At 41.9% G+C, this 15,405-nt stretch overlaps 1 protein-coding gene across 2 annotated transcripts in view; it reads right to left on the reverse strand.

Annotated features, from left to right (window-relative positions):
• LOC127952565 (uncharacterized) overlaps positions 1 to 15,405 on the reverse strand; it is a 299,397-nt gene that overhangs the window by 96,805 nt on the left and 187,187 nt on the right. For both annotated transcript variants that reach the window (XM_052551189.1, XM_052551188.1), the window contains exons 6-7: positions 9,288 to 9,359; positions 9,120 to 9,170 (exon numbers count right to left, since the gene is read on the reverse strand). In XM_052551189.1, the coding sequence (XP_052407149.1) occupies positions 9,120 to 9,170; positions 9,288 to 9,359 (123 nt within the window). The remainder of the gene's footprint in view (positions 1 to 9,119; positions 9,171 to 9,287; positions 9,360 to 15,405) is intronic.

The raw sequence follows: 15,405 nt of genomic DNA on the forward strand, positions 1-15,405 counted from the left end.
ATAAATCAAATGTGCAAAAGGATTTTGAAAAAATACCCTCAGAAAGATCTACTGCATTACTTCATTATCTTGCGTCTGTCCTGCAGCGATATCATTCAGGCTTGGTGGGGAGTCGTCTGATTCTGACAGTGATGTTTTAGTTCTCAGAGTCTGAATCCAGGAGAGCATATTAAGTGCTGTTCACTGTATTTGTATTATTACCGAGCCGAGTGAGCGCGGTTCACACACCCTCTCCGGTCACGTTGAGTTGTTACTTACAGCGGCAAAAGTGGCGCACGCTTTTCACTTGTAAAACTCAAGGGTGTATGGGTAATGTAGTCTCTGCTCTCGGTGGGATGAATTAGGAAGCTTGCATTGTGAAGGGCGCTCTGAAAAGCCGCAGCGCAGGAAAAAGATTAAAACCTCTATTAAAACAGATGTCTAAATGAGCGTACCGGTAAACTAAAAGCACGTTCTGGGCGCACGGAGAGGTGGCGGTACACTCAAGAGATATATTTGGAAGTGATACTGATGTGGTGAATACCAGTTCGCCGATAATTAAGCGGTACCTCAGTTGGTATAAAAGCGGCATTTCCAAGCATAGAGGCACGTCATTTGATTGCGTCACGGCGTTGCTGCCGCTTCCGGGATTCCACCGCTCTGAGTTGGAGGTATGTGTGTTTGGCGTTTTGCCGATGGCTGGCAGGTGTATGGTGAATTTACTAGGTTTTCTGTGCAGCTAGAGTTGGCCCGTGGGAGTTTATATGACTGTTAAAAAGAAGGTTGATCTTCCTCGCGATGTTATTTTGACAACTGGAAATAAAGCGACCATATATGTGTGTTGGACAACAGACTGTAGGTGATTTGCTTCTCCCCGGATTCGGTAAGTGGTATTCCCATACCATACCCGTACTGATCAAATGAGTTGGTGACGATTGAATAACGTGTTCTCTCCTTCCCTAGTGATCAGCATAAGGGCGATCTGGGTGCACGCTTAATTAGTGATATCTGAAGCTGGTATGTAGAGTTTGCGTTTATTATCACCACTTAGAAGGTAAAATAATTTTTTTATCTTAACTTGTTTGTTATGTTTTAGCCATTCAAGAGGCATGCTTGACGGCATGGCCTAGCCGCGACATTGCTGTTTTGCTTTAGTTTCATTTTTTGATTTCTTTCTCGTTTCTTTCGGTTTTTTGTGTGAATTATTATATTTTTGGTTAAATTCGTTTGCCTGTAACATTTATTGATTTATTTTCATTTATATTGTATTTTTCTTTTCATTCTTGTCATTGTGTATTATTCCTATTGTTGCTTATCATTTTTCCTCATCTTTAAAAATAATAATTATTTATTATTACCACTATTATTCCTGCGGTTATTGTCATGATCCTGCCCTCGTGTCCTTGATTTTTCCTAGTCTTGAGGCAGGATCATGACAGACCCTTGTTTTGTGTACAAGCGCATGGCCTTGTCTTTGGGCCATGTGCTTGTGTTGTCTCGTTCCCTTGCCCCGCCCCCCTTGTTAACCTAGTCGTGTCTTGATTGTCCCATCTGTGCCACCTGTCGTGTCTTGATTGTTTCCCCTATTTAGATCTCCTAGTGTGCTCTGTCTTGCGTCGGTTCATTGTCATTGTGATTGTACCTGTGATTGTTCCACTCTGTGATTGTTCCTTAAGAAGTGTTTGTATTACCGTGAGTGTTTGTTTATAGTTAGTATTTAGAGTCCTTGTTTATCTTGTCAGTCCAGTCCTGTTTTAGTTATTTAGTCTTTACCTTGCTCCGTGTTTTCCCCCTCGTGGGTTTTTGTTTCCCCTTTTTGTAATAAACCCTTTGTTTGAGAATCCCTGTCTGCACCTGAGTTCCTCCCTTACCAAGATCCTGACAGAATGAACCGACCACCAAGGAACTCAGCAGACAGGAGGCAATGCTGGATGGCGTCAGCCAGCCAGCAAGATTGTTTTGAGGGCTCTCGCCTTGTGGTGTTCCGGGGGACCAGGGGAGGTCGTTCCGGAGTGAGCGGGCGAGAGGAGGAGCCCCAGAGGTCCCCACCTACCCAGCTGCCGGCGATCCCGGAGGGTCGTGTCCTGGCCGTGGCAACCCTGGGGGGTCAGGCAAGCCCCTCCCAGAGTCCTGAGGTGCCCTCCTCAGCCAGCAGTCTCCCCATGAAACGAGGGAGACGGTTTTCATGGGAGTCGGCTTCAGAGTCTTTGGCGTCCGAGTCTGCCCTGTCCGAGACCAAACTCCCCCAACCCGCCTCTGACCCAGCTGTAGCCTCTGCACCGCGCCCGAGGAGGAAGAGGAAGAAGAAGGGGCCTGCCAGTCCTGTGATCCTGTCTCCTCCCGAGTCAGCAGCGGTGAGCGTGCCTGAGCCAGCAGCGGTGAGCGCTGGCGTGCCCGTGCCAGCAGCGGTGAGCGCTGGCGTGCCCGTGCCAGCAGCGGAGAGAGCTGGCGTGCCCGTGCCAGCAGCGGTGAGCGCTGGCGTGCCCGTGCCAGCAGCGGAGAGAGCTGGCGTGCCCGAGCCAGCAGTGGTGGGCGTGCCCGAGCCAGCAGTGGTGGGCGTGCCCGAGCCAGCAGCGGTGGGCGTGCCCGAGCCAGCAGCGGTGAGCGTGCCCGAGCCAGCAACAGTGAGCGTGCCCGAGCCGGCAAAGAAGAGAGCTGCAGTCGTGAGAGCGGAGGAGAGAGCCGCGGCCGACTCTGCAGCAAAGACTCTTGTACAGTCGGTCTCATCCCATAAGGAGCTGCCTATTATCCTAGCTGCTAAAGCTTTTTCTGATTATTTGTCCCGTCTTGTCCAAATTTTAGAAGTCCCCGTCAGTCCTGTTTTGTCCCCTGACCCTGTCCCCAGAAGTCCTAAGTGTCCAGCCGTTGTCTCCCCGTGTCCTGTTGATGTGGCCCCGTGTCCTGTTGATGTGGCCCCGTGTCCTGTTGATGTGGCCCCGTGTCCTGTTGATGTGGCCCCGTGTCCTGTTGATGTGGCCCCGTGTCCTGTTGTGGCCCCGTGTCCTGTTGTGGCCCCGTGTCCTGTTGTCCCCCCGTGTCCAGTAGATGTCCCGTGTCCAGTAGATGTTGTCGTCCCATGTCCAGTAGATGTTGTCCCCCCGTGTCCAGCTGTCGTCTCCCCGCGTCCCGTAAGTCTTGCCCCGCGTCCCGTAAGTGTTGCCCCGCGTCCCTTGTCTGCTCCTATCATGTCCCCTGTCAGTTGTCCCGAGACCCCTCCCCGCCCCTCACCACCCAGACCTGCCCGTACCCCCCGTCGTCAGCCTTCGTCCTGTCCTTCTAAAACTCCTGCCCCACCCACTCACCCTGGTCTGCCCCCCATGAACTTTGTGGTCCCGCCCCCTCCCCTTCCCTGTTTGTTTTTTTGTTATGTCACCCTAACCCTGCCATTGTGTTTTCATGTTTGCCTTTGTTATTATTAGTCATGTCTTGTTGGTTTGTGTCTGTGTCCCAGTCTGTCATGTCCCGTGTTTGATGTTCCCTTGAGGAGCGTCTGGAAGCCGCTCCTTAAGGGAGGGGTTCTGTCATGATCCTGCCCTCATGTCCTTGATTTTTCCTAGTCTTGAGGCAGGATCATGACAGACCCTTGTTTTGTGTACAAGCGCATGGCCTTGTCTTTGGGCCATGTGCTTGTGTTGTCTCGTTCCCTTGCCCCGCCCCCCTTGTTAACCTAGTCGTGTCTTGATTGTCCCATCTGTGCCACCTGTCGTGTCTTGATTGTTTCCCCTATTTAGATCTCCTAGTGTGCTCTGTCTTGCGTTGGTTCATTGTCATTGTGATTGTACCTGTGATTGTTCCACTCTGTGATTGTTCCTTAAGAAGTGTTTGTATTACCGTGAGTGTTTGTTTATAGTTAGTATTTAGAGTCCTTGTTTATCTTGTCAGTCCAGTCCTGTTTTAGTTATTTAGTCTTTACCTTGCTCCGTGTTTTCCCCCTCGTGGGTTTTTGTTTCCCCTTTTTGTAATAAACCCTTTGTTTGAGAATCCCTGTCTGCACCTGAGTTCCTCCCTTACCAAGATCCTGACAGTTATTGCTGGTATTTATTTGGTATTTTGCTTTGTATCGTTTTTTTTTCTGTTATTAGTTTGTTAATTGAGCGGTAATCAGCCCAATGCTGTGTGTTTTATGTTTAAAGAAAAAATGTTTATTCTTTCTCTTCCCTCTTTCTTTTGACTTAGGAGTGGGGTGTATCAGAGTGGCGGCTATCTAGGGTGTGGAGGTGGTCTTTTGTCAAAAGTGTGGGGTGTAACTTATGTTTGTAGTGTAATTCCACTAGAGTGTCTTTTGAGATTGAAATCCACAAGGGAAGGCTGCTTTAATTTGGGCTGTTGTGATGCTCCATGTGTGGCCGACCCACTTTCTGAGACACCCCAGTTCTATGATGTAACCTTTTGAGTTAACCCTTTTGATTTAGTCCTGTTGTTTTATCGCTTGTGGCTCTGGCCATTTATTCTGAACTACTTGTGTTCATTCTGGTCATTTTTACCTTTATGATAATAAAGCTGTATTCTTATATTGATTCACGCCTTATTGGTTGATGCTCTGTGGGAGCGAACGAACCGGTGTGCTTTTCTTTAAGTGTTATTTTCCCCAGGCGTTTAGCCAGGGGTGGCGTAGTCGCTACTACTGATAATTAATTGGACTTCCGGTTCCGGGTCGAGTACGCTGTGCGCGTTTGTGCTGCCGCTTCGTATCCTGGATTGCTTGTACTGTTTGTCTGGTTCGGATATTTTTTTTCCTTTTTTCTCTTTTCATCGGAACTCTGTGATGTTTACTCCGTTTCTCTGACCTGGACTGTTGTCACCGCACTGACCACCTTTGCTGTCTGCAAGGCGTTGCGAACACTGTGCGCGTCTGTGCAGCTGTTTCACCCCTGGTTGGATTAATCCTTTTTCCACTGTTTAAACTCTGAACTGAACTGTTGATAAGTCTGCCGCCGGGCTGCTGCGAGCTTTCTTCCCTGTTACATCTCTACCACACTCGGCTCCTCAGATGGGTGAGTTAATCGCTCTCTCTATCGGTTGCGCCGTTTGTTTACTGCTTACTATCTGGGTGCGTCGCCTCCTATTTAGTTAGCTGTTTTGGTGAAGTGACGTTCAGGTTTGGCTAACGTGGTTTTGCTTGTGGTTGGGCTTTCACTTTCTCAGTATCAACATGCCTTGTGCAGAAACATTTTTTCTTTTTTCCTCTGCCTTATTATTTTTTTGTCTTACATCTGCGATGGATATTGAATATTCTACATCACAACTGAGGGCCTTTAACTGCTGCCCGCGTCTTGATTCGGTGACGTATGAATACTGTCGGAGACTAGGGATTCTCCGTCGCCCAAGATACACACATCGTTCGCGGCGCACACTCTTGAGTTCCTATTGTTCAAAGCCTGACTCCCCTCCTTGCATCTGGACCAACAATAGACTATCTTCCATGCCAAAACAACTGTCTACCCAGCGTTCTCTGATCTATCTCACTAATAGCGATCAGCAACATACACCTAATTTGAATCCTTCGCATCACTTTGCTCTTTTGAACTGTCGATCAATTTCGGACAAAGCCCCTTATCTCAATGAAATGATCACTGACAATAACCTTGACATTTTTCTTTTCACTGAAACTTGGCAAGTTCCTGAAGATTTTTTACAGTTAAATCTACTTACACCAGATGGATATAATTATCTGTCCAGACCGCGACCCCATGGTAAAGGGGGTGGTCTCGCTATCATCCATCGTGATAACCTCCGTATCAAGCAACTTGACTTTCACGACACCAGTACATTTGAGTGCATGGTTTTGAAGGCTGACTCTCTCATAATTATTTTGCTCTATCGACCTCCTAAGGTCCTGTCTAACTTCTTTTCTGAACTCAGTGAACTGTTGACCCTTGCCTGCTCATTGTCATTTCCCATTCTACTGCTTGGTGATTTCAATATTCATGTTGATGCTGTTTGCCCTAACTCCAACCAGTTACTTTCTATTTTTGATTGTTTTAATCTAATTCAGCATGTTAATTTTCCTACTCATACCCGTGGTCATACCCTTGATTTGATTTGTACATCGATGACCAATATCTCTTCCATCACCTCTACTGACACTGGTATTTCTGATCACAAATTTCTTGATTTTAGCTTCAGCCTGCCTATGCATAAGAATTGTTCTACAACTGTCATATCTTACCGCAATCTCAAAGCTGTTGATACTGCATTATTTTGTACCTCCGTTTCCTCTTCTAATCTCTCTGATGTCTTTGATATCTCCTCACCCTCACTGATACTATCCAACTATAACTCCATAATCTCGGATATCTTAGATAAGCATGCTCCTGTCAAGACCAGAAGTGTCCCTTCCACACATTCGTCTCCTTGGTACACTCCTGAGCTCCGTATCTTAAAGGCCACTGGTAGACGGCTTGAGCGTTACTATAGGAAAACTGGCCTGACTGTTCACCATTTGGCATTCATCGAACATATCAAGATTTATAAATCGGCCCTGAGTTTGGCTCGTTCCAGTTTTGTATCTGCTATAATCAATAAATCAAGCAACAGGCCAAAAGCATTATTCAACACAATAAATAAACTTACCAAACCTCCATCTCATGTTGCTCTAGCTTCTGATAAACTTTGCACTTCATTCTTGGCTCACATGCTCGAAAAGACTGATGCCGTAAACCAGTGCCTCTTTAATGATGCCACTAACATTAGTTATCTGCCGAATCAACCTGGTCAATCCCTGCCTTTTTTCTCTCTGTCTACTCCTTCTTCTGTCTCTGAGTTAATCTTGAAATCCAACCCTTCATCTTGTCATCTTGACCCTGCTCCTACTACTCTACTGAAACTTTGCCATTCAGTTATTTCTGCACCTATCTCTCACTTCATCAATGCTTCTCTTACCTCTGCTTCATTTCCTCTGTCACTCAAAACTGCAGCTGTTACCCCTGTTCTCAAGAAACCCAACCTTGATCCCTCAGTTTTATCTAATTATCGTCCCATTTCAAATCTCCCCTTCATAGCTAAATTACTGGAAAGTACTGTTGCCTCCCAGCTTCAGTCTTTTCTAGTTGAAAATAATCTTCTTGATCCTTTTCAATCTGGTTTTCGCCCTATGCATAGTACTGAAACTGCTCTAGTTAAGGTACTAAATGATCTACTTCTCTCTGGTGATTCTGGTTCTCTGTCTATGCTTTTGCTGCTCGACCTCAGCTCTGCCTTCGATACCGTCTCCCATCAACTACTCATTTCACGCCTTTCAGATGTGGGTATTTCTGGTGCTGCTCTTTCCTGGTTCTCCTCTTATCTCTCTGACAGACTGTTTTACATTTCACTTCAGAATTTTCGCTCACCCACTGTCCCCCTGAAGCAAGGTGTCCCTCAGGGATCCGTTCTTGGGCCATTATTATTTATAATTTATATAATACCTCTTGGTCAGATCCTCCGCCGTCATGGTTTTAATTATCATTTCTACGCTGACGACATTCAATTATATACTACCTGTACATCAACTTTATCTTTCACAACTGACAAAATCTCTGCCTGTGTACATGAAATAAAAGATTGGCTTCATTCAAATTTTCTAAAACTTAACATGGACAAAACTGAGATTATTTTCACTGGACCTTCATCACTCACTAATAAAATTCCTACTAACTTCACCTGTGAGATCGCCGGCTCTCTTATCAAACCATCTAGTACTGTTAAAAATCTTGGTGTAATTTTTGATTCCTCTCTATCTTTCCACTCTCACATTAATTCCATCACTAAATTGGCATTCTTTCATCTACGTCGTATCGCTCAGCTCTGTCCCTTTATCAGTATCTCAGATGCTGAATCTGTCATCCATGCATTTGTCACCTCACGTCTTGATTACTGCAATGCACTTTTCATCGGCCTATCAGCTAGCTCCATTTCCAAATTACAATACATTCAAAACTCTGCTGCCAGACTACTCACCCACACCAAGCGTTCTGCACATATTTCCCCAATTCTGCATGATCTTCACTGGCTTCCTGTGGCTTACCGTATTAAATTCAAAATTCTCTTTCTCGCTTTTAAGTCTCTGCATGGCCTTGCTCCCCCCTACCTCTGTAACCTGCTTCTCCCTTACACCCCAACTCGCTCTTTACGATCCGCTGATTCCAGCCTTCTCGTTGTCCCTCGGCATCTCCTTGCTTCGATGGGGGGCAGATCATTCAGTGTTGTTGCGCCCAAAATGTGGAACTCTCTCCCCCCATCACTACGTTTTGTTAACACTATCTCTGAATTCAAATCCATGCTCAAAACACACCTATTTTCTGAATGTTATAGGTCTTAGTGTGTTTTTATTTTTTACTTTATTTATTTTCCTCTCTCTCTGCTGGTTGCTGCCCCATCTACACTATTCTCACTTACTGTACTTGCACTCTCATTTGCCTATTGTTGTTCTGTCTGCTCTCTTTGTCAATTGCCTTTATTGTTGTTTGTTTATTGTAACGTGTCCTTGAGCTCTGGAAAGGCGCTATATAAATAAAACGTATTATTATTATTATTAATTAGAGCTCCGTTACCACTTCCCTTAATGCCACACTGAGTACCGGTGCGTACCCACTTAAAGCACTGCTACTAATGCAATGATAAATGACACATTTAACAGCATACTTATCCTTATTTATCATATTTGTGATTTTATGGTAAGTTTATTACAGCTGTGCTTGTTCTCTGAGCTGCTGTCACTAAAGTCTACATCATCTCAAAGCTTACAGAAAAATATACAATATAGTCGATTAAACACTGCAATAGTGTTATAGTATTAATATTTACACTGACGGCAGCAAACACAAAACCAGCGAATCATACTAACTTCAGTTAAAACATGCAGCTGATCATCTGCAGATCATATGTAGTGAAATAATAAATAAAACACAGTTTATCATTGCATCTGTGTTCACTGCATGAAGAAACAACCAAACCATGAGCTCTGCTCTTCAGCACAATGGATGAAAACCAGAGAAGCTTCAGCAGAATAAATCAACATTAGACTCGACTTACAAAACACATATAACTCTTCATTTTCATTTCTTTATTTCTGTGAATCTGCTCTTTCAGTTGAACTGATTGAATATTGTCAAGAGTATTCAATAAAACTCACAACAGTGAAAGTAAATCTGTGACTGTACCTTGTGTAGACGTTTCTGCTGGAGTCAATGCTGTTACTCTTTTAGTTTGATCTGTAAAGATGAATGTTAGTTCAGATGAATCATACTGGAGAATATGACAATCATGTTTTATTTAGTTAAGACACAAGATAACTCTTCACTGATGTGAGAAAGTCACTGATGCTGTACCTTCAGTTTCATCTGTGTTTGTAGTTGAGCGATGCTGAGAGTTTGTGACTGCTGTCGTTGAATCAGCTTGATCTGAAAAGATGATGTTAGTTCAGATTCATCATAAAACATGACGATCATATTTCAATCACTTAACACAAGATGACTCTAACATTATCTATCATTATATTAGCACATCTAAGACTCTTCTACATCTGATCATGAGATTGTCTTCTCACCTGAGATCTTGACAGTGTACGAGACTGAGGTCTGGAGTTGATCTCTCTGAGTAACTTCACATCTCCACTCTCCGTTGTGATCTTCATTCAGGATTGTTGTATTCAGAGAGATGATACAGTGACCTGGAGCTGATATCTGATATCTGGAGTCTGAGTTTGTCAGTTTAACACCAGCCTGATTCACCCAGAACAGATCAATTCGCTCAGAACGGATCAAATCATCACAAGAGACTTGAGGATATGAATACAACTGACAGAAGAGAGTCACAGAGCGACCTGCACTGATCTCAGATGAATAGACTGAAACACAGAATAACACACACATCACACACTTTACAAACATCCTGAGAGATTAAATGAAGAAATTACTTTTTTAAACTGACCATATAATCATTAAATTACCATGAAGAACATGCAGATAAACACAAGCATCAGTTCCCTGGTGTTGATCATTCACATATTGTCTGCAGAAGTAAAGTCCACGATCTTCTTCTGTGACGCTCTTGATGTTCAGAGAGCAGTCAGACCCCAGACTCAGTCTCTCATGTCTCTCTGTGTCTGTCGTCTTTCTCCCTCCAGCGATCAGTTCAACTACTGTATGTCTGAATCTGTTATAGTTCCATGTAGTATATTTACAGTCAGGAAGAGCATTATTACAGGGCAGACGGACATCTTCACCAGAACTGATGAACACATGAGCATCATCCACTCCACTGAGACCTGAAACACAAAAACACATGAGTGATTATTATGATATATTAATAAATTAAGACATAAAACACAGCAGCATAAAAATCAGAAGATTCGGATCATAAATTATTTTTTCTTCACTTGATGCAAACAACACACTCTCCAGAATAAACAGTTTGTCTTGATCATAGAGCTGTTTGAATCACAAACACACTCTTAACATGAAGATAATTCAGCATCAGATGTTTGAGTGTGAAAGCGTCTAGTTTCAGTGCGTTCAGGAATAATCCAGTATGTTCTGTTTGTAACACAATAATAAACTGATCATGTTCAGATGAACTCTTTCTCAGATTAATTCACTGTCTTGAAGAGAAAACACAGATGTCTTTACCTGTGAGAAGTGAAGAGAGAAAGATCAGTCCCAGCAGACACAAGTGACACTTATCAGCCATCTTCTCTTTCTGTCAGTCTTCCTCTTCATTATATTCTCTTAACTCTTTCTTTAAATACTCTCAGCTCTTCCTGTGTTTGTTCACTTCCTCTGATCTGTTTAAATCATGCTAAAGCTGCTATTAATGACACAATGTCAGTGTGTGATGGAGAAGAGCTGCTTCACACTGTGTGAATCATCTCAGAACTGAATATTGGTAACAACTTTTGATCTATTCACAATCTATAGGTGATAATTTTGCACAAGTGCTCTGAACTGATGGAGAAGAGCTGCTTTACATTGTTCATCAGTGTGAGAACTGCACAGTAAGCACAACTGCTCTGAACCCGATCTAAAGGCTATTCTGTGTTAGTTTCTCATCTTTCTTTCAGTCGTTTCCTGCAGGCCATTACATTCTAGAAATAAAATCATTAAGTTATTAATGATAAAATTGGTTTGTTACTGTAAATGTTTCTACTATCCGTGACTCACTTGTAGAAAATTAATTCTAAAACAGTTTTAAAGCATTTTTAAACGATTAGTATCAACCCCAGCTTGGTCAAACAGAAAGTCTTCACACACACTACACCTGCGTCTCTAAAGTGTTTCTTCTCGTGGATTGTAATGTGCTGCTTTTCTCTCTCCAGCTCTGAGAAAACAGATCAGACCCAGAGTAGTTTATTAACACTACAAACACTGAACAGCAGCACATGTTCCCTTCGGCCGCTGGATTCAGCAGTGGTTCGAGTCTCTCTGGTGGTGATGATTCTCAGTGAGCTGGATTTGTGTGTGTTTAACCTTCAGTCTGTCCCTGAGGTCAAGACGATCCAATCAACTTTTACTTAGTTTTAAAAATGGTTCCCTTCACCTTATAAATATGGAATAAGATTTTGTGACATTTTTACATTTATATTCATATCATCAACATCAAATATGCCATTTATATATATATATATATATATATATATATATATATATATATATACAAAAGCACAAATACAATGTGGAACGAGCACTCATTCACACACACACACACACACACACACGCACACACACACACATGCTCTCTCACAAACACACACCCACCATTCATATCTGCTTATTGCAGTTTTTTTGCTTTTTCGTTTTTGTGTGTTCTACTGTATTTATATTTAAGTAAAATAAAATAGTTTTGATTTTACTTTTTAGATTTTAATGTTTTGATTAATTTTTTTCTTTTTCCTTCTCCTTGTTTCATTTCTGTTTCAGTTTTTCTATAACCAATTCTCACTATGTGTTTCCAGATCCCTACTATCACTACCACTCTCAAACCACACATCACACAATGTAGCCAGCGCAATCTTAACAACCTGCACACTTTGCCTATGTCTGCTAATACACTACTTTATTTTCCTATTGGTCTCTGGAATTTCCCGTCTGCTGTAAATAAAGCAGATTTCATTACTTCTATTATTAGTCATTCAAAGCTTCATCTCATGGCCCTGACAGAGACCTGGATCAAACCTGAGGACACTGCTACACATGCAGCACTCTCCAATAATTTCTCCTTTTCCCCGTTTTACTGGAAGAGGTGGAGGTACTGGTCTGCTCATCTCTAATGATTGGAAATTTAATCCTTTACCATCTCTGGTTATCAACAGATCCTTTGAATCTCATTCAGTTACTGTTACCTACCCTCTTAAAATAAATTTTGTAGTTGTCTATCGACCCTCAGGACCACTGGGAAACTTTTTGGATGAATTAGATGTGTTGCTCTCAACCTTTTCTGAGGATGGTACTCCCCTAGTTATGCTTGGAAACTTCAACCTCCACCTAGATAAACCTCTGTCTGCTGATTTTCCACACTCTGCTTGCCTCTTTTGATCTCAACCGAGTGTCAACTACTGCTACTCACAAATCAGGCAACCAACTGGACCTTATTTATACATGAAACTGCTCTACTGATCATGTTCTGGTTACTCCACTGCACACGTCGGATCACTTCCTCCTCACTCTTAACCTCAACATGATCCCTGACACATCACTTACCCCTCCACATGTCATCTTTCGACGTAACCTACGCACACTTTCACCCTCCCGGCTATCTGCAATGGTTTCATCTTCACTTCCTTCCCCTAAACTGTTTGCATCTTTGGATGCTAAGAGTGCTACTGATACTTTCTGCTCCACTCTTACATCTTGTTTAGACACTGTTTGCCCCTTGTCTTCCAGGCCAGCCCGTAACACCCCTTCTGCCCCTTGGTTATCTGATGTTCTACGTGAACACCGTTCTAAGCTTAGAGCTGCTGAAAGGATGTGGCGCAAATCCAAAAATACTACTGACCTTATTGTGTATCAGTCACTCCTATCTTCCTTCTCTGTTAATGTCTCCTCAGCCAAGCTCATATCACCAGGAAACTTACACTCATTTACATCCTTCTCTTCACTCTCTGAGGCAGAAGTCTCCAAACTCATCCTTTCTAATCACCCTACTACTTGCCCTCTTGATCCTATTCCATCTCATCTCCTTCAAGCCATTTCTCCTGCAGTTGTACCTGCACTCAATCACATCATCAACACTTCCCTCCACACTGGTGTTTTTCCCTCATCATTTAGACAGGCTCGTATAACTCCACTACTTAAAAAACCCAACCTCTCTTTTATCTCTTTTAGAGAACTACAGACCAGTTTCCCTTCTTCCTTTTATTGCAAAAACACTTGAGACCACTTCTCTTCTCTGTCTACATGGCATCATTAGGTTCTGTCATTCAGAAACATGGCTTTTCATACCACTGCTGATGCTAGCTATTCGCATCTCAGCTTGTCTAACAGACATTTCTTCCTGGATGATGGACCATCACCTTCAACTCAACCTTGCCAAGACAGAACTGCTTGTGATTCCAGCAAACCCATCGTTCCATCACAATTTCACCATCAAGTTAGGCACATCAACCATAACTCCTTCAAAAACAGCTAGAAGCCTTGGAGTTATGATTGATGATCAGCTGACTTTCTCAGACCACATTACTAAAACTGTCCGATCCTGCAGATTTGCTTTATTCAACATCAAGAAGATCAAACCCTTTCTTTCTGAACATGCTGCACAACTCCTTGTTCAAGCTCTTGTTCTGTCCAGGCTGGACTATTGCAATGCTCTCTCTGCAGGTCTTCCAGCCAATTCTATCAAACCTTTACAATTAATCCACGGCGACAAGATTAATTTTTAATAAATAAATAAATCTCGCATAAAATTCCAGACATTGATGTTTGCCTACAAAATTACCCCCGCCTTGCTACCATTTACCTAAATGTTTTACTTCAGACTTATGTGCTGAAGGAGTGGATGCCGAGTTGCCATATCCTTCATACTGATATTAATTATTTTATTACATGATTTCTTGTTTGACTATTAATCAAGTTATAGCAAGAGTGAAATGTGTAACCTTAAGTGTGCTGTATTTCTTTGCCTCAAGATTAATGTCCACATATTATGTGTGTGTATCCAACCGTAATGATAAGACACTTGCCAGTGCTAGAAAGCCTTGAATTTTAGATAAGTTCTCTGTGTATGTGTGTTAGTATCTGTCTGTACAGGGAGAAGCTCAGACAGTCCCAGGACAAACGATCAACTGCCAATGTCCAGCGTATCAGATATACGTCTTTGGAGAGTTCATCTAGGTTTTAGAACCAATCAGAATTTTGTTGACTCATGTATTGACGCAATTAGTATCCTCTGTCAGGGTATAACTGTGGTTGATTTTGTATTGTACTGGGGGCGGCCTGCGAACTCCGTCGAGAGTATTGAAGCTGACTTCTGCTGATGAAATTGCAAACTATTTTCTTCAAGTAAAATTATTATTATTAATTGAACTCATCTCTGAGTCCTGGTCTTTATTGCGACATATCTGGTCCTTGGGTTTTAACTGTAAATTCCCCTACAGTGCCCTCTAGAAGCTTGCGTTCTGCACACACACACACACACACACACACACACACACACACACACACACACACACACACACACATATATATATATATATATATATATATATATATATATATACATATATACATATATAAAGATCTCTAACACTAGCTTGCTCTATTCTTTTACTATTACATCTGTCTTCTTTTTATCTGTTATATTATTTAAAAGCCCTTGATGTGTGTACTGTGGTAACCTAACTTGTTATATAACACTTATATTTCATTGCTTTTTTTTGTTGTTTTTGATTCCTTTCACTGTTCTCATTTGTTAGCCGCTTTGGATAAAAGCATCTCCTAAATGAATAAATGTAAATGTAGATTGAAAAAATATGTGCCTACAATCAAGATTTAGTGACAAATTGTTTGGTATTTCTGCAAATGTATGTGGCATTATTGCAAAAGCGGGCACTTCAAAATACCTCAAATAACAAAAACTAACTAATCTTTGAGAATTTTTTTTTTTTTAATGTATATTATAATGTTTCAATATATATTTACAAAATATATGTCAGAAAAGTTGTGAGAGGAGCAGTTAACCACTTCCAGAAAATTGATATTTGCGGTCAATGTGACCCCGAAATTGAAAAAGTAATTGTACAAAAAATAAAAATTAATTAATCATACAAATATATATATATATATATATATATATATATATATATATATATATATATAATATAATAATATATATATATTTTTTTTGAATGGATATTGATCTAGAATTCTGCCATCTGCTGGTTAGAGAAAAAACTTGTAATGACCCTATATATCCAGCAGAGGTCCTTCAGAGTATCTATGAGCACCATGCCCTGAA

This window comes from Carassius gibelio, chromosome B3, assembly GCF_023724105.1.
Source record: "Carassius gibelio isolate Cgi1373 ecotype wild population from Czech Republic chromosome B3, carGib1.2-hapl.c, whole genome shotgun sequence".
Taxonomy (NCBI): domain Eukaryota; kingdom Metazoa; phylum Chordata; class Actinopteri; order Cypriniformes; family Cyprinidae; genus Carassius; species Carassius gibelio.